Source organism: Podarcis melisellensis, assembly GCF_964234715.1.
Source record: "Podarcis melisellensis genome assembly, chromosome: 6".
Lineage (NCBI taxonomy): Eukaryota > Metazoa > Chordata > Lepidosauria > Squamata > Lacertidae > Podarcis > Podarcis melisellensis.
The window spans coordinates 64994190-65013386 of NC_138538.1; the positions used below are offsets into that span (position 1 = coordinate 64994190).

General features: G+C 40.2%; 1 protein-coding gene across 4 annotated transcripts in view; it reads left to right on the top strand.

Moving 5' to 3' along the window:
• The window catches only part of ST6GALNAC5 (ST6 N-acetylgalactosaminide alpha-2,6-sialyltransferase 5), a 140642-nt gene that overhangs the window by 31579 nt on the left and 89866 nt on the right, over positions 1-19197 (top strand). The window contains exon 1 of one of the 4 annotated variants that reach the window (XM_081914667.1): positions 6468-6485. The exons of the other annotated variants lie outside the window; for them this stretch is intronic. Within the exon in view, the coding sequence (XP_081770793.1) occupies positions 6483-6485 (3 nt within the window). The 5' untranslated portion in view covers positions 6468-6482. Of the gene's footprint in view, positions 1-6467; positions 6486-19197 lie in introns of those variants that run through there. 4 annotated transcript variants of the gene reach the window in all.

Consider the following 19197-nt stretch of genomic DNA (forward strand, 5'->3'; position numbering starts at 1 on the left):
GATTTTTGGCCTCTGATTTCTGTGGCCTCTGATTTTTGGTGTGTTGGAATTATTTTGGATTTTGTAAGAAGCTGGGCCTGTGCTGGACATGCATGAGATATTGCCTGCAACTGTTTTGGATGTATCACTATTGTTTTTGTTCTGTTTTGAAGAAAGTTCTGCAAGTAAAGCTTTGAATAACATTTATGGGTCTGGACAACTTTTATTCTAAAAGGACTCTGCTTTTATGCATCCAGTTGCTTCATGCTGAGCAATATATTAATACCTGCAACAACTGCTACCCGGTTAAAAGAAGATAGGAACATAAATAGATCCCTGCAAGATATGACCAAAGATCCGACTTTGTTTTCGATTGAAACAATTCACTTTAAATATCTATCTTTATGCTTTCATAGCAAAATAAGTTGGCTTTGTGTGTGTGGCTCAGATTCCAACATTATGTGATCACATTGAGTGGGGGAGCTGAACTGTATGTACCTGATAGCTAGCATCCATTATAAGAGCTGCAGCTGTTCTAAGTGGGAATAAGCAGGACATGGAGGGCGGACATTGCCATAGCAGAACGTTGACTGGCCTACAAGCAGTCAGCTATATGTAACACAGTTCCCTCCTCAAACATTAATGAAGTATCTAAATAAGGCTTCTGTCTACCAATGAATCATTATGAAGAGCTTGTCATATCTTTTTACACTGGGCTGATGTGATAAACATGATCATCAACTGTACATTTCATTATTAAGTTTCTGACATAGAATGTTTTAAGTGACCAGCCTCCTAACACATTTCCAGAACCTGCATGCAGTGTTATTAGAGTTATTGATGGTAGAACTTGTCTCAGTTTTATGAACCTTTACTACTGTGAGTGTTTCATGCTGCAATTATAGTTTTATGTGGATTTCTTATTTAGGTGCATGATTGTTTACCAGTCCCAGTCTTATGCACAGCTAATTTAATGTGCTTTCTTTTGGTTTGTATATGTGAAACAGCGTTAGTTCACTGCAGTTTCACAGCAGGCACAGATAACAGTTGGGTGCTAAAAAAGAGTTGTCTTTTAATCTAAGGATAAATTGGTTTCATAATACGGTTAAAAGCTTTGAATTTGGGAAAGTAATTACAATGCTGTAGAAATTGAAAATATGGCTAGCAGATATAAAGGTACAAATGTTGAAACTCTCAGCAATGTGCCTGCACATATGTGTACATAAAATATATAATTTTGATAATTTTTGTAAAAAGAATTGGTTTCATGTTGTTGTCATGTCAAATGCCAGGCTATTTTTATCACATCACGCAGTGACTACCACAGTGTAGATACAGCCTATAGAACTGGCAGCTAATTGCACATATTATTTTGTGTGAAATCATTGGTAGTAGCTGAAGCAAATGATTGAACTTTGCCTTTACATCAGGTTTATTCTAGGTGTGCTTAGAAACAGTACCGAATTAGGATCATCAGATTCTCTTCTTTTCTATGTATCATCATCAACATATTGTCAATTGCATTCGTTAGCAAGAAGGGAAAGATACAGAATGCATCTTAATTTTTCCCCATTTCCCATTATGAATTGCTTTTCAATTGGAGACAGAGAGAGAAAATATTGTCTGTGCTTGCAGTCATACTTTTGACAAATTCTTCTTGTGACTTGTAAGCAGAGCAACTTCGTATTTGGAGAGGATATGAAACTCCACAGTGGGTCTGCCCTTGCTTGTTCCAAAACCATTACAGTGACATTCCTGGCTGTGAATGTGTTTTCACTCCTGCTGTTGTATCTCCCCCCATCCCCAACAGTGAACCAACATATCAACTATGGCTTTAGAGAATAGCATGTATTAAGCTGGTTTACAACACAGGCTCAACCATATTAAGCAGCTATTTTATGGATTCCTTACTTTACTATTTCTTTGGCTAGGCCTTGTCTGTCAGGAAAAAAATGTCATTCACAAAATGACAATGGGTTGCTATTTATTTCTCTGTGTCATCTAAAAGCAATCATTCAAAACAAGAACTAAGGTGATCTTCTTAAGGCAAAAATGTTTTCAGAGATGAAAGCTGGCAAGGCCAATTTGTTACCACAAAACACAGTGGCAGGGTGGAGGGGAGGCCAAAGCGCTTGACTATTTGGTGAATGGGCTTATTTTCCTTTTGCATTGTGTATCAATAAAATAATATCTTGTGCAAGCAGGTTTCTTCTCAAGTCTTAGGATTGTGTTGTTGCCCTAGCTTTCTTTGATAACCATCTGCAACAGACGCAAAACTGAAAAAGTGGGGAAATGAAGCAAAAGAGACATTGCACTAATGCTTCAGGGATGTTATCCGTACGGGTCAGTAATCATTGCCGCTGCCTGTTTAAAGAACCAGCAGGGCAATACAGAGAGTCTTTGATTCTATCATATTATACAACTAGGAGTATTATGGCTGTAAAGGGAAAGAGAGACAAAAGGTGGACACAGAACAAAAGCCAGCAACTGAAAATCATTCACATTTACCTAACCACATCTGATATACAGTGAAGACCAAAGAGAAGAAGAAAATAAACTAAAATGCCCTCCCCACCCCCAATGGTTAAAGATATGCTTATTAAGCAGATATTTCAATTACTAGGTGCCTCTTTTTTTCCTCTTTTAATTTCATTGGCTTGCTTCTCCAGGCTCCAACAGATGAGAAAGGTTTTCCTTCAGTACAGCCCGGGAGTCTGCCAAATCCAATACAGCCCAGAGGTGGGGAAGTTGCACCCCATGAAATGTTGCAGGACTCCAGCTCCCATCACTGCTGATCATTTCTTTGTCCCACACATTTCAGTGCATCACACTGTCACTTCCCTAGCCACAAAAAGTCCATTACCTTTATTTATGTATTTTAAGAGTTGATTTGTTGCACTAGGGGTCCACTTAACTGCACAAATCAAAATCTGTGGCATGAGCATGTGGTGTATCCTTCCTGCAAAATAGTGACAGTTGGGATACACAATAAACAAAAAAAAAGGTGTGTTTTGTTTAAAATTCTTTCACTTTGATGAATTATTCCAGGAGTATAGCAAGTGCCTGAATGCAAGCACAATTGAAACGGAAATTGAAGTTTCTTGGGCACTTTGTGCCTTTTCTTAAAGTTCCCTGCGTGTTTTAGACCTACTTTGAGGCTTTGCCTCAATTTTTGCTGTCTTGTGTTTTGGTGATGGTATATATTTCCGAGTCTATTTTGTTAGCTATTCTGCCTTCTTTCCCTGTTTAAAGCTGAATATTAACATTTTTACAGTAGATTACAGAGGTTTTCTCATCACTTTCAGTCTGTGTTTTCTGGCACTTTGCAAAAGCTGTGAAGGTTTTGTGTCTGAGTGGTTGAAATATTCAACCACTTAAAAATCTATCATTTATATTTACCGGCACTGACTTTAACTTATGAATTACAAATAAGATTCAATTTTACTGTAGAAATATGCCTTGATAACAATGCTGCTGAGTACTTGTGGGCACCAATGGTTGTTATTAAAGTGCTTACAGCAGACAACAAGGATTTTTTCTTGGGTTCTAAACACTGCAGTCTAGTGCAGCTACTTAGAAGTAAGTTTACTGAGTTCCACAGAACTTATACGTAGGTATATATGCAGCGCATATATGTGTGTGTGTGTTTATTTGATGTGCATTTGATCTCTTTAGGGGCTTCTTTTAAAGCAGCCAGTGAAGGATTTCTTCAGAATTTGTTTGCTCTGTTGGCCTTACTAAGGACTGAAATAATGTGTTTAGTAGACAGGGATTTATCAGCAAAAACTGTTAGGAATTTAGGGGAAATGTGGAAAATAAATTTATTAGTTTACACATGCACCAAATATTTATCAGTTTCAGTTCTAGTGGAACTCCTCTTATTTGGTGGGGAAGCATTCACTTCTCCTCCAAGGGAAACCAGCAAAAGAAGCTTTAAAACAAACGAAGAGGTTGCCTCTGTAGATTCTAAACAACAGGTGTTTCACTCTGGCCTTCAGATTGTCTAGAACTACTCCCCTAAATGTATTTATTTCATTAAATTTATATTTTGCTTGATTGTGGGGGGGGGGACACACCTCAAAGCGGTTTGCAAAAAAAAGATAGGACAATGAAATTATAACTTTAAATTTTTTACAACCATAATTTAAATCATACAAAAAGTTTAAACCGCAACTTAAAACTCATACAATTATTCCTAAACATTTAGGTAGGCTTGTCTAAATGTCAATCATTGCTACAATTTCATTGGTTGGCTAAAAGCAATGAAAGGCAGAGATAGCTACTTTCTAACCAAACAAATGAGCCTGACAACCCAACCCTCTGATTGGCAGCTGTGGGCCACTGCCACATCTGCAGCTCCTCCGCTCTTGCCAGCTAGGGTGGAAGGTGGGGAGAGCAAGAAAAATGCCTCTTTATTGTACCACTTCTCAAGCCGTTGTCACATATACATGACAGCAGCACAGCTGACTCAAAATCCAGCCCTTCACCACCCCTGAAATGCCCTTTTTTGGAATTTTCACCTGAGTAGCCACCCACCCTTGTTTAGGCAGCTACATTAGGGTGCTCCTCCATGGCAGGGCTGCTTTACCAACTTCCCACAGGATATTAGCAGAGCCGGGGATAACTCTGCTCCATCCAAATCCCCTCCAACTTGTTGGACCAGTGTTTTGGTCCAGTAACCTAAGAGGCAACCAATGCCTTTCCTTGCATCTCTCCTCCTTTCTGCTCACTAAAATTAAGTGTATCTAATAATGTTATAGGGACACAGGTGGCGCTGTGGGTTAAAGCCTCAGCGCCTAGGACTTGCTGATCGAAAGGTCGGCGGTTCGAATCCCTGTGGCGGGGTGCGCTCCCGCTGCTCGGTCCCAGCGCGTGCCAACCTAGCAGTTCGAAAGCACCTCCGGGTGCAAGTAGATAAATAGGGACCGCTTACCAGCGGGAAGGTAAACGGCGTTTCCGTGTGCGGCTCTGGCTCACCAGAGCAGCGATGTCACACTGGCCATGTGACCCGGAAGTGTCTCCAGACAGCGCTGGCCCCTGGCCTCTTAAGTGAGATGGGCGCACAACCCCAGAGTCTGTCAAGACTGGCCCGTACGGGCAGGGGAACCTTTACCTTTAATAATGTTATCTGTTCTACTTTTTTAAAAAAATGAAACCTGGGAAATGAACGGTTATGGGTGGCCATCCACTAAGTTTTACTCAGAGTAGACACTTGAAAATTAATGAACGTAGATAAGTTAGGTCCATTGATCTCAACAGACCTGCGCTGAGTAAAACCACCCATTGGTTCATCCAGAGGGGGGAATTCCCCTTCCCTCTGGACATTCAAGGCCAGCAGATGTCCCAGTGCTGTAGTCACAAGAAACATGGACTAGTGTTCATGTTGCCACACTGCAGACTCCTTGATACTGTAGTCACTATTAGCACAGTGCAGACACCACACCTGATTCCTTTAATTAGGCTGTGTTTACAAAAGAAAAAATTCTACAGGTTTACTTGTCATCAGCAGTAGAAAAACTGAGGTTCCGAAAGATCAACAGCACATTTCTGTGCCTGAAGTGAAAAGGGAAATTTCCTAACAAGCATGTGCAAATCATGCTGCTCCCCTGGCTCCTGCTGTAAGAGAATATCGGGGAGCAGGTGAAAGTTAAAGTCTCTCCTACAGTATATGAGAGTTCTCAAGAAAGCATAACAATGTTAACACTTGGAGACATGGAGGATTCAAAACTGATATTCTAGCAACACTGCTTGCTTATCTTTTGGTTATCATTGTGTTATACAAATGAGACATGCATGGTGTTTTGTGGATTTCGATATTCCTGGATTTGAAATGCAATTTCTTACATATCAGATCTCTAATAGATTGTAATCCTTGTATGTATCTTGATCCTCTCTGCAGCTATGCACCCCAACGGAACTGCACAAATATTAGTAACCTAAGAGGGAACCAATGCCTTTCCCTGCATCTCTCCTCCTTTCTGCTCACTAAAATTAAGTGTATCTCATAATGTTATCTGTCACACTCCCAACATAACATGAGCTGGGATATGGAGTCTAATCTTAAAGATTAAGCTGGGAGGCCTTCATTCAGCAATGTTAATAAGCACAGGCATCGTTTCTCATTAAACTGGGAGTCCAAACGTGCAGTGAAGCACAATTACTTGTCAACAATGAAGTTAGGGAAACACAATGCTTTGGTTAATTTCTCCCCACTCCCCAACCCCATCTGCATTGTTGCCCAGCAAGGCTGCCTTTCCTAGACTACAGGTAAACTTAAACAGGAACAGTTCTATTTAAGTACAGTAGGCGGGGGGGGGGCATGCTCATTCCTCAGCCTCCATGCCCACACTGGCTTCCTCTTTCCACTTGCCTCGGCAAGAAGTTCCCTCTTCAAGTACTGCCCCTCGACCCAGGAGCTAACTATATGAACACTGTCCAGACAACTTTCACAACAGCTGATATGGTATATAGACTGATGATTTGGAAAGCTTCATGCGGCCAAGATGGTATGGCACAAAACTGGTTTGCTGCTATAGTGTTTCCTGGGTGCATCCACAACAATAAAGAGTCTTCTGACATTTAGAGGCTAACATGCAGTTGTAGAGATAGTAGTAGTAGTAATATCTGACTGGGTTGCCCTAGCCACTCTGGGTATATACGGTGTATAAACCAGCATATATATAAACATGACAACTGTAGGTGAATTGTAGTTGGCAATCCAGTTGCTAGTCAAATGGAAAGTGATGTATGGCTCTAGTTGCCTTTGCAAAAGAGTAATGTGGCAATCCTGTCCTCACTTACCAGACAGCAAACCTCATTGGATTCAAGAGGATTTAATCTTGAGTAGATATGGTTAGGATTGCACTGTATTTTTGGGGAGGAGTCCTCAGTGCTTGACCAAGTCATGTACTGGCTGCGCTCAGATTTGTATCTACATAGTGATTATTGCTACTAGTTTCTGTACACCTACAATTTATCCCTAACAAGAATGTATTTCACACATGTCTATCAATGCCTAGCAAAAGGCTGTTTAAAGCATGACGTTTCTTTTCACTGTTTCGTTTCTTCCTGCCCTCTCATCATATTGAATGTCAATCATTTTTTACGACTACAATTCATTTTTATTTTATTGTTATACTACACAACAAATGTCAGTGATGTAGACCAAGTCAAAATAGTTCCTTGACTGTTGCAGAAATGGCCTTCAGCTCCAGAAGATATTAGAGTGATGTATGGGCCAGTTGGTTGCTTTGAATTAGCAATATGGAATGTACAGTACCAATCAGGGCAAAGAATTTCTGATCATGCAAATAACTACAGGAAATTAGAAGGGTTGGCCTATTGTTGAACAGTGTAATCAGACAGTTTTGCTATAGTTCTCCACCACATTAGTGCACTTTCTTAAGGAAAGGGGCATTGAGAGGCTTCCTCACTTGTGATATGGAAAGGTGTCCTAGATATAGCTGATTACTTTCCCCTCTTCTTTAACTTCCTGATGAAACATAGGAAGTTGATTTACATTAAGTCAGACCATTGGTTCATCTGGTTCAGTATTGCCTACAGTGGTCTGGTTCTCATGTTATGGTAATCCAGAATATGACTTACCATGACCATGCAAATGTTCTGGCTCCCAAAGGAGAGTTCATACTCACTTTGCTTCTCCCTGAGCTTTTTAGGTCAGCACAGGATGGCAGCTAAACCAAAGTTTTTCTTCGCTTGTTGTCCAAACCATGGACCATGGTTAAGGTCTCTTCTTAACCATGACTAGTAACCAAAGGTCAAACCTTCACTATGCTGACCTAAAATGCTTGGGGAGAAGCGATACCACTGGTATTTCATCCTTGGGAGTCATCCTTGGAGATGCTAGGGATTGCATCTGGAACCTTGCATTTAAAGCATGTGATCTACCACTGGGCCACGCCTCTTCCTCAAAAGGTAACTCTCTCATATGGGCCAGGAGAGTGGCAGAAGAAGGTTACAAACAGTTGGAGAAAGACATAGTAGCAGACTGTAAATATTAAACATTATTGATAGAAATTACAGTTGCATTCTTTCAAATATATTCCCTTTTTCTAGACTCCTAGGTTACACCACATAGCTGAAACAATCCACATCCAGTCACTATGCTTTTTGCTTATTGCATTCTATGCAACTATCTTTCTGCCACAGCACCCAAGGTGATTTACAATTTTAAAGTATTAGAGTAAGCAAATGCTGCAAATATCATCAGGCCAATTCAAGGAGCTGATGGCACTAGTTCCCTGGCCTGGGCTTCTGATTTCCCTCAGGATTTTTAGTAGTCACAGGGAAGGTTAAGATGGGGATGTCCCAACAATTATCTTAGGTCACTGAAAATCCATTCAGGAGCTGGCAGTTATGTGCTCCCTGGTCTGGCCTTATTGCATGCTTAGATCCTGTGCTCGTTCTTTGCCTGCACATGAATTTGATCGCTGGGCATGTCAGTTTTAGGTAAACCTTAATACTCTCTCCATTCCACCTCCCATTTGCGCACCACATTGTTTTAAAAAATGTGATGTCAGTAATGGCAAATGTTTTGGGCAAGAAGGATCAGAAGCATCACCAATGCACAAACATCTCCTTGTAGTGATTCCTCCAAATCAGTTTAGCTGGGTGGGATACAGTATCTGGAAGTTGAAGAAACTGGAAGGCGTGGAAGAAGTGGGCATCCCAAAAGAGGCCTCAAGGGTATCTTCCCATTTGCTTTGGGTTGTGTGTCTGTCACCATCTCAGAATCAGTGCTGTATGTTGCTGTTAGTCTGGACAGCACATGATTTTGCTGTGCAGGTAGTAATGCCATGCTAGGCGCTTGTGAACTTGCAGCAATGCTCCTTGGAGATGGACCAAGGAGGCTGCAAGATCTTCTATCCATTCTAGTCTAGGGAGCAAAAGGAAAGAAGAGAGGGCAACATGTGTTGCAAGGGGTATCCCTTTTCTGTTTTGAATCCAACCCCCCAAAAGCAGGGGGGGTGGAATTGGCAGGCACAAATACCAGCATGAATCCTGTGTGACTACATCTTATGCCAGAATTTTCTAGAACATTTTAGTTTCAGGTTACATTGAAAAGAGGATGGGGAGAACAATCGCAGCACTTGCATTAATAAGCATCATGCTTAATATGCTAACAGCATAATTATGCATATGGAAGTCTTTGTATTTTCAATTCCTACAAGGATTTTAATGGAAGGGGGAATTGAGCCCATAAGAGTATAAAATAGCTTATTAGCTTGTTTTTCTGTGCTTTTCCTAGACATAAAAATCCATGCTTAACATTATTAAGAACAGATTTTATCCTAATGGGGGCTAGGAGGGTCTTCATTGCCAGCCTCTTACTTAGACATTTGCTATGTTTCCACCTTACAGAATTATTAGTAAAAACCTCCAAAATGAGACAAACTATATAGGTGGCATTTAGTTCAGCTTTCACATTGGTAATCCTTTAAACAAAAACTTGATCCAAGCAATGCTCCCAATATGATTGCCATTTACTTGTTATCTTTGTTCAAGGTCTACCAAGCAATTTCGAAACCCCATGGTAAGGTAACTAATTAATTTTTGCACACAACATTTTAAATAAGGCACTTATAACAAGTGGTTTGCTGAAAGCCGTTTTGTTTAGCTATTGTATTGTAAAGCCATCAGTGAGCTTCCACTCCACCCCCACACCCTGAATCAAGCTAATAAAATGTCATCACAAATTTTAAAAGAAAAAGCTGTAACATCTTTTTCAAGGCTGGGTCATTTTAGGTTTTGGGAACACTATAAGAGCACTTAAAACAATCATATTTACTTGCTTAGTTCCCTGAAAAACCATAAGTGTTATCTTGTCTTCCTACGAACAATGAATCGGGTTACTACCAACACTCTACTCTTAGTAGGTGATTGTTCAGTTAGTTGAGTATTAACTCCTTTTATTACTTCATGTTTCATTTACAAGTAATATGCTGTTTGCCACTGTGTAAATGAAGAACAGACAGTTCAATGTTGTTGTCTTGGCAGGAATTTCATTGTGTTTCTTCATAGCTACTCTTATGTCTAGTATCAAGGTGTCCTTTGGAAAATGTATCCCAGCACCATTGTGGCATTGTGGACTATTGGAAAGGAGCATTAACTGGATTAGTGCATTGGTTGTTAACATTAATGTAGAAGTTTAATAATTTGAATGAAAAATGTGATCATATAGGGGTCACATGGGAAGGTCTGGGGATCAGAGGTGGGGAACATGTTTTGCATGTAGAAGTTCAATCTCTTGCCTCTCTGAATATCAGTGTTGCAGTTAAGTAATTTTAGGAGCCAGACTTGACCATCTTACGAGGTCCTGCTCTTAATGTGGTAATGTGCATTTACTTCAAAGTGTCCTGCTGTATTTAGGGATGTTCCTGCTCATTCTTTCTATGGGGAGCCCTGGATCTCTACCACCCAATCCTTCCCTGATGGCACTACCGCTGTATACAAAAGAGTCTTGGGTGGCAAGGCTCAGAAACGGAACTGAGTCAATGTAAGGCAACTTAATATTACTCAATAACTCAAAGGGAGGTTCAGCCATGAGTTGACAATGTTGGAATATTCACAATTAATGGGCAAGGTGGGATGAAAGGCTCAGCCAAAAGCAGGACCCGCAATCTCTGGTTCTCCAGAATCTGTTGGACTCCCATCGCCAATCATCCCCAGCCCACGTGACCAGTTGTTGCAGGTGATGGGAATTGTAGTCCAGCAAGATCTGGAGAGCCACTGATTCCCCATCCCTGAACTGAAATTCCCCAATTAACTTTCTATACTACCATTAATTATTAAACAAATGCCAATACTAATACCTTTATTTAGAGCCTTTAGCTTGCACGTGTTAAAATACAAAGTACATTAACAGGCAAAGTATCAGGTTACATTTCTTATGTGTAGGCTAAAAAAGCTACATACTGTAGGCTTCATTTTCATTTATTGTAGGCAAGTTGATGGCCTTAACTGTGATCCAGAATTCCCATTACTGTATTTTACAGTTCATTTATTGATCCAAATTTCAGATTACAAAAAAAGCCAAATTGGACATGGAATCTTTATTGCAGGTGCCTTTCCTCTTCACCAGGTTCTTCTCTTACTTCAGCAAGTAGGAAAGAAACCAAGCCTCCTATGTTGAGCTCCTTGTTGCAGGCTGGCTGCAACAGTAGGGACTGCAACATTTTGTCACCAGTCCGCACTTGTCAATTGTATAAGCTGCTTTCTAAAATTCCAGCACACACTAGCATAGCCAAGAAAAAGAATTCTAGGCAGGGCTATGCAAATAGAAGCAGACATCTTCTTTAGTGGCTTGACTTTCCATTGGTGAGATCACAAAAACAGAAAGGCAGACCCAAATTCTGCCTTCTGTGCATCCCAGAGCAGGTCCTTTTAGTTTTTGTTTCTTCTGTATAAGACAGGGCTGGCGAACCTATGACAAGTTATTGGACTCCAACCACAACTGGGCCCCAGGTAGCATGGTCAATGATCAGGGATGATGGAAATTGTAGTTCAATGACATCTGGAAGGCCACAAGCTTTGGCTTTCTTTTGGAGCACAAGAGACTTGGGGATTTCAACATTTAGCTGTTAACTCACTCCCCCCCCCCCAATTCGGATTAGACCAGAGTAGTCCACATCTACATGTATTTGAGGAACAATTTTAATCTTTCCAGCAGGCATTCCATTTAGTGGTTGCCCATGCCTTCTATTGCATTGACTAAGAACCGACAGGGCATGTGCTGCCATGCACATAGCTAAGTGCACACCATATTTGGGGGGGGGGGGTCCCCATCCAGGAATTGCGGGAAAGCATACAGTCAGACAACTGCAGATTTCAGAATCCACAATTTTTGATTTATTTATTTTCTACACTGTTTGGTTGTAAAACAAAACAAAACAAAAATGTGGGTCATTTATGCAGTTTTCTGGTTTTGTGGATATCGGAGGCATCAAGAAATATAAAATGTCTAAGGCCACACTTTGTTCAGTGGAAATAGGTACAAGCAAGGCTTCAAAAGAAATTAACCATTGAAGCAGTAGGGGGCCGTGGAAAGTGGAGTAGCAGGAACAAATTGTCTATGACTTCCAAGTGGCGTGATTTGGAGCCCAGAACCCCCAACATATGAGATTGTCTCTGTGCCAGGCAAACTGGAATTTACATGGGGGAAAGCATTTAGGCTGGTGTTGTTTGAGGGTGGACTAAGCACATTAAATAGGAACATAAACAACTGCAAAGCTGATGGTGTTTCTGAAATACTGATTTCCAAAGGGTGAGTAGGCTCTAGCATAGGTGAAGGAAAGCAGCACTCACAAGATCCGTTACCTGATATGAGATTCCCAGAGAGAGGCACCCAACTCCTGAAGATGCTTCAGCCTTCAATTAATTCTGTGCATGTCCACTATTTTGAAACTGCTTCTGCTTGATCTCCACAACAGAGAGAAGGGTATTAATTACCCCTTTCCTAAATGGAAGTAGAGATGGGGGTGCACCTTCCCAAAGACTAATGAATTACACTTGAGAGGACTCTGGATATCTGCTAACAATTAGCTCCCAATGAAGAAATATCCAGCAGCCATTCTGGTCTATTTGCATGCAATCTCCTGGGCCATTAACAAGCTAGCATCCATTGCAGCATTAATAAATCCTACAGTGCAGTATCTTTCTTAATCAGTAGGTGGAGTGGGACAGTGTTCTGGATAGATACTGCCGGTAGACTCTGTTTAGAATGTGAGATGCCACTATGTCGCTTCCATCTGTATTGCAATAAAATTCTGGTGGCATCTGTTTTCTATTCCTGAAATGGATGCTTTACCAATCAAATTAGGAAGACGATAATGATCACAATATACAATCAAGACATTTTTTTTATTTTAAAAAAATGCCTCTACATTCCCAAGCATGGCTTTTCCACCAATGAGTGAAAGAAAATAGGGCCACAGCATTCTTAAACCATGCTCTGATATTGTTTATGATCGATTGCAATTACTGGAAAGAGTAGGGGTTGTATACTTTTACAGCTACAAATTATTTTAAGTTAATGAACATTTTAAAAACCCTGTAAATACAAATTAATGAAACGGAAAGCCAAATACTATACATAACTTTCCTCAGTTGTGCATCCCATTCGCTAGAGGGGAAAGAAAAAGAATGGGATCAATAAATGCTTTCAAAATAGGATGAATTAGAAAAGTGGTAAATTATTTAGCCCAGATCAAATCATCACCTGTGGATGTACACGGGGGCTTTTAGGTTCCTCTTTTGATGGCAAATGCCTGAATCCTTTTAACGTCCTTCTCGGAAGGTGAGGGAAACCTGGAGACTGGCACTTACGAGGCCCAGTGGGTTGTTTCAGCAGATACCCCCTCTTACCACCAGCACCGCTACCATCAGCATGTGTGTGTGAAAGTGTTTTCAGTAAGTTTTCTGCCACCCAACCTATGATAGTTTTCATTCAAATGCAGTTTTATTACATGGCCATTTACACATTGGGAGATAATTTCATAACGCTGGGAAATAGACCACTCTGTTGTTCTTTCATTCTGCCATCCATATTTTAAACTAGTATTGACATAGTCAGAATTGGATCCTAATCAATCAGTCTGTTGTTCAAGTAATGACTTAAAATGCAAGGTTTGCTCTAATTATCCACCCTTGTGTGCTTGCTGCATTATTATCAGATCAGCATGGGTTTATTAAACTAATGTATGTAGCTTTATGCAGGGCTGTTTTCAGCATGTATAGGTCACAGAGTATAAATATCTACCTGCTCAGCCACATCACCATAAAAAGGACATATATACATATTTTTCATAAAAGTAACCCTCTCATTTATTATAAATTCAGTGATGGTAGAGTCAAATATTCCTTAGCAGCCTTGTGACTGAAATGTTATGAACTGGCTGTTTCATAGTTCATTTGATAGGAACGTTTGGAATTTCAGATCTGTCCATTTTCATTTCTTTCAGTTTCTCATTTTTCCAGTCTGAAGGTCAGTTCTCAACATCTCCAGATCAGTTTGTGATTGATTGATTGATTGATTGATTGATTGATTGTGTGACTGCAGTACATTGTTTATTGCTTTCATTTTATGTATCAATGGTCTCGTTAGACAGTAAATTTCATATTAAATTGCTGTTTTAGGGGTTGTTTTTAAAAGTCTGGAATGGATTACAGTGGTACCTCGGGTTAAATATGCTTCAGGTTACAGACTCTGCTAACCCAGAAATCGTGCGTCAGGTTAAGAACTTTGCTTCAGGATAAGAACAGAAATCATGCTCCGGCGGTGCGGCGGCAGCAGGAGGCCCCATTAGCTAAAGTGGTGCTTCAGGTTAAGAACAGATCTGAAATACCATTTGTAAATCGTTGCCATGAATATGAGGGAGCAAACTAAAAGATCAGAAGTAGCCACTGGCCCTTCCACAACTGAGACTCCTGGTATATCCTACAACTTACAGCTAGAAAAGCCCTCTGCTCATCTTCCTCTCCCCATCCATCACCATGCTCCAGGTTAGGGGCAAGGGGAACCGTTACCCCTTCAGGTGTTTCTGAACTACAGCTCCCATCAGCCCCAACAAACATACCCAATGGTCTAAGGTGAGAGGAGTTGGAGTTCAGCAACATCTGGGGAGCCAAGGGTTCCCCAAACCTGCTCTGGGCAAACTTATAGGAGCAGTGGACAGTCAGAGTGTGTAAGTCAGTTCATCTTATAGTTTGAGATTGTCAGCAGTTTCCATTTATTAGTTTTTAATTGTTTTGCGAAGCTGATCTGCCTTGAAGCACCAGAAGCAATTAACTCACAGCATATGCTAATAGCATGACACTTTAGAAAAAGGTTGCAGGAAAACTCAAAAGTTTCCAAAATAATCTCGGCAAGCAGATTGCAAAACAACATCAACATAGACACTGGGCACCCATTGCTGAAGATGATTTCATCACATTGCTTTCATAGCTATAAATTCTTAGAAATAAAAGTGTTCCTGGTGGAACTGCTGATATTCCCTTAAAACCATGGTGGCCTGATCTAATTAAAGCAGGCCAATTGGGTAAAAATAAATTTGTTGTTCAGCCAAGGCTCATTAAGATAGGTCATGTGGTCCAGTATGCATGGAGACACAGTTATTTAGTGAGTAGCAGATAACATGGAATAATTTCATTAAAATAAGAGGACAGTTTTAGAGCTATATGCTTTTGAAGTGAAATGTAAGATATTGTTTAAGGTCACAGGCACTTATCTCTACAAGGCCAACTTTTTCCAACCTCCTCTTGTAAAATCTCTGTAAAGATTAAACAGAAATGCTGCCAAAAATAAAAAATTTATTGAGTACACCAGACTTTGAACCTTCCCAGCACCAGTCCAAAATGTGTGTGCGGGAAATGACAGATGACTTCATATTGCTTGTCAGGACAAAATATGGCTTTCTTTTGTTTAAATCCCACAGTGGATTTTCTGTTGTTCAGAACTGGCAAAGCTGTTGTCATTGTCAGTGTGGTTCCAGCCGGCATTTCCTTGACAGGGTGCATAAATATCTTGAAAGATCAGTTTTGCCCTCTTGCTAATCGTTATGTGCTTGTGTGTTTGACAGTAGAGCAAGGCTGTGTGGGTGGGGATTGAAGCTGCCATTCCCTGTTAACGCTGATATGGTTGTAACAAGCATGTGACTCAGTTGTTCCTTTCAGCATACTCTTTGTTTTCTGCTCTTCTCTGCTGCCGGCTTTCAGTATCCGAAGGGTGCTCTGAAGAATGACCACTTATTCAGTCTTGCACATAATGCTTTGATGACATGACCATGTGATCAAAACCGCAAGCTGGAATTTTGGGCGTTTTCCAGAAGATCTCGAAAAATAAAATTGATGTGGCTGTCCACACACAAAGTAAACAGACAGAAGCATTTTTAAAACGATTAGCAAGGAAATATGGACATTGTCAGAAAACAAAATACTGTCAGAGACTGGAGACTTGCGCTTCCTCCTCTCTGTGAAACTGCAAGTGAGCTAGGCCTTGAAGCATACCCTCCAACCTTTCTCAGATGAAAATAGGGACATCCTATTCCATACCCTCCCACATTTCTCTGATGAAAATGGGAATAGGAATTCTTTTGGGGATAACATAGGAAGGGATAAGAGTAGGTGAAGCAATGTTACATTTTAGCTACACAAAAACTGGAGGTTTCTACACGTTTGCTGTGTACACATAGCTTTCCCTACAACCACCATATTCTTATCAGACAGACAAGAGGCATTAACACAATTCAAGGACATATTTCAGCCAAACAAAAGCAGAGTGGTCAATGGGAGAGTGCCAAGGCCCAAATAGGGAGCTACACTTGTCCCTTGAGGCTCAGGTTTCCCACCCTGCTATATGCTTAAAGTCCTAATTGTACACCTAAAAATCACAACGTGTGAAAACTCAATCTAGTAGAGGATTTAGCCATCTATATTTAGGTAACTGGAACACAAAAGAGTTTGTTAAATGTCACAAGCGTTAGGTTAACCAACATTTTGCCTAGAAGTAGCAGTAGTTGTGACCATGCCTGCGTAACTATACTGGGAACTACAGAAGCAGGCAAAGACTTCTATAAAGCAGAACAAAACACTAGAAGAAATCTATAGGAATTTGCATGCCTTGCAAATTCAAGATTTGGCTATTTCATTGAGAACTATTAGAAAGAGCCAGTTGCAAAGGTTGGCAGATACATGGCATTGCGAGCAAGAGACATAAATAGCAAGAGCTTAGCTGACACATTTTTATTATTCGATTCAGAAATGTGTCACACCTACTTCTACGTCCTACGGAGAGGGAATACGTGCACAAACTGGCAGCATGTACTCATATGTGCAAATTGTATTCTGCATATGCATCAACAGATGTTCAGGAATATATGGGCATTTAAATAGCATTCATTATTGGTCCATTATGCTAAGCTCTTATTAACATAAAGTGAAAACAGAAAAGATGATAAGCAGAGATACACCCTCCCTTGAGGCAATAGCAGGATGCATTTCAGTCAATCACAAGTGGGAAAGTAAGCATTGCTGAGGCACCTTTATATTTTGATTCCCCCAGATGCAAGCTCAGAAACTGCCATATATTCGAGTAAAGTTACTTCTGGTTTCATGGGACATTATTTATATGGCAAATAAATAATGGCTAGCCACACTGTTTTTCTTGGGGGAACCTGATATAAAGTGTGAGGGAACAACCCTTAATGCGTTGCTACTTTCTACATAGAATCATAGAATCATAGAGTTGGAAGAGACCACAAGGGCCATCGAATCCAACCCCCTGCCAAGCAGGAAACACCATCAGAGCACTCCTGACGTATGGTTGTCAAGCTTCTGCTTAAAGACCTCCAAAGAAGGAGACTCCACCACACTCCTTGGCAGCAAATTCCACTGTCGAACAGCTCTTACTGTCAGGAAGTTCTTCCTAATGTTTAGGTGGAATCTTCTTTCTTGTAGTTTGGATCCATTGCTCCGTGTCCGCTTCTCTGGAGCAGCAGAAAACAACCTTTCTCCCTCCTCTATGTGACATCCTTTTATATATTTGAACATGGCTATCATATCACCCCTTAACCTTCTCTTCTCCAGGCTAAACATGCCCAGCTCCCTTAGCTTAGAAAGTACATATACTTTCTACCCAGTGATCTAATTAGCATGATTTTGGATTTGCTTTGGAAGCATGCCAAGCAAACCATGTTCGCATGCTTTGGGGTATCATTAAATCAGCTCTGCTTTGTCCCCCTGTGTTGAGTTGAAAGTTTTAAGAGTTTTGATAGATACTCAGCATTTCTATACAGAATGTTGTTATTGGTATCCAGAACACCACCATCAATAGGGCGTCTATTGATTTGCATAGGACAGGCATGGCCAAACTTGGCCCTCTAGATGTTTTGGGACTACAATTCCCATCATCCTTGACCACTGGTACTGTTAGCTAGGGGTGATGGGAATTGTAGTCCCAAAACATCTGGAGGGCTAAGTTTGGCCATGCCTGGCATAGGGCAAAGATAGATAGATAGATAGATAGATAGATAGATAGATAGATAGATAGATAGATAGATAGATGATAGATAGATGATAGATAGATGATAGATAGATGATAGATAGATGATAGATAGATAGATAGATAGATAGATGATAGATATAGATAGAGATAGATAGATGATAGATAGATAGATAGATAGATAGATAGATGATAGATAGAGAGATAGATATAGATAGATATAGATAGATAGAGAGATGATAGAGATAGATAGATAGATAGATAGATGATAGATAGATAGATAGATAGATAGATAGATAGATAGATAGATAGATGATAGATAGATAGATATATCTTACACCTTCATATGAAGTATTGATATCAGCACATTCAAAAACAGGTCCAGTGGGGCTTGAGGAATTGCAGCCTTAAACCCAAAGGTGGGGAACCACTGGCCCTCTAAAAGGCTCCCATTAGGCCCAGGCAGCATGACCAATAACCAAGGGTGATGGGAGTTGTAGTCCAACCATATCTGGAGGCCACAGGTTCCCCATCCCTGCCTCAAACCCTACTAAGGCATTGGTATTGACTTGAGAATAGATTGTTCACAATAGGTTTTGGGTTGTTGTGATTTCATGATGTTTGATTAATCTGTAGATTCTTCAGAGCTAACCTATGAGTTCAGTTAATTCACTGGCTTGATTTGTGGTGTTGCAATTTAAACGTTGCAGTGAAAAGGCAATATGATGCCTTAGTCAACTAAATGGTCGATGATAGCATCACTTAAACAAGTTCAAGCAATTTATTGTGATATATTATGGTTGCAGACCAGTAAAATTCAATACAAAGGTAAGGGACAGAACATTTAAAAACAAATAAAAACAATTATGCATTTATCTTCTCTCAAAAAGCCAGCAAGTTGTTGTTTATAATCTACATAGAAACACTTTAGGATCCTTTCAGTCAATCAGATTTCTCAATACTATGAAAGCACACAAATTCAAAATATCATATATATAATATTCATTCTCAAATATAACCCATGACTTTGAAATCACCTACATAAGTCAGCTTTGCTCTGTAGAGCAAGCAATCCGATCTGACTATATGCAACATCGGTTGAGACTTCATAGCACAGCTCTTTCCGTTCTTTCTTGTAATTGGATGTAGGAGTAACACACAGTGACTAAGAAAGAAGAAGAAGAAGAAGAAGAAGAGTTTGG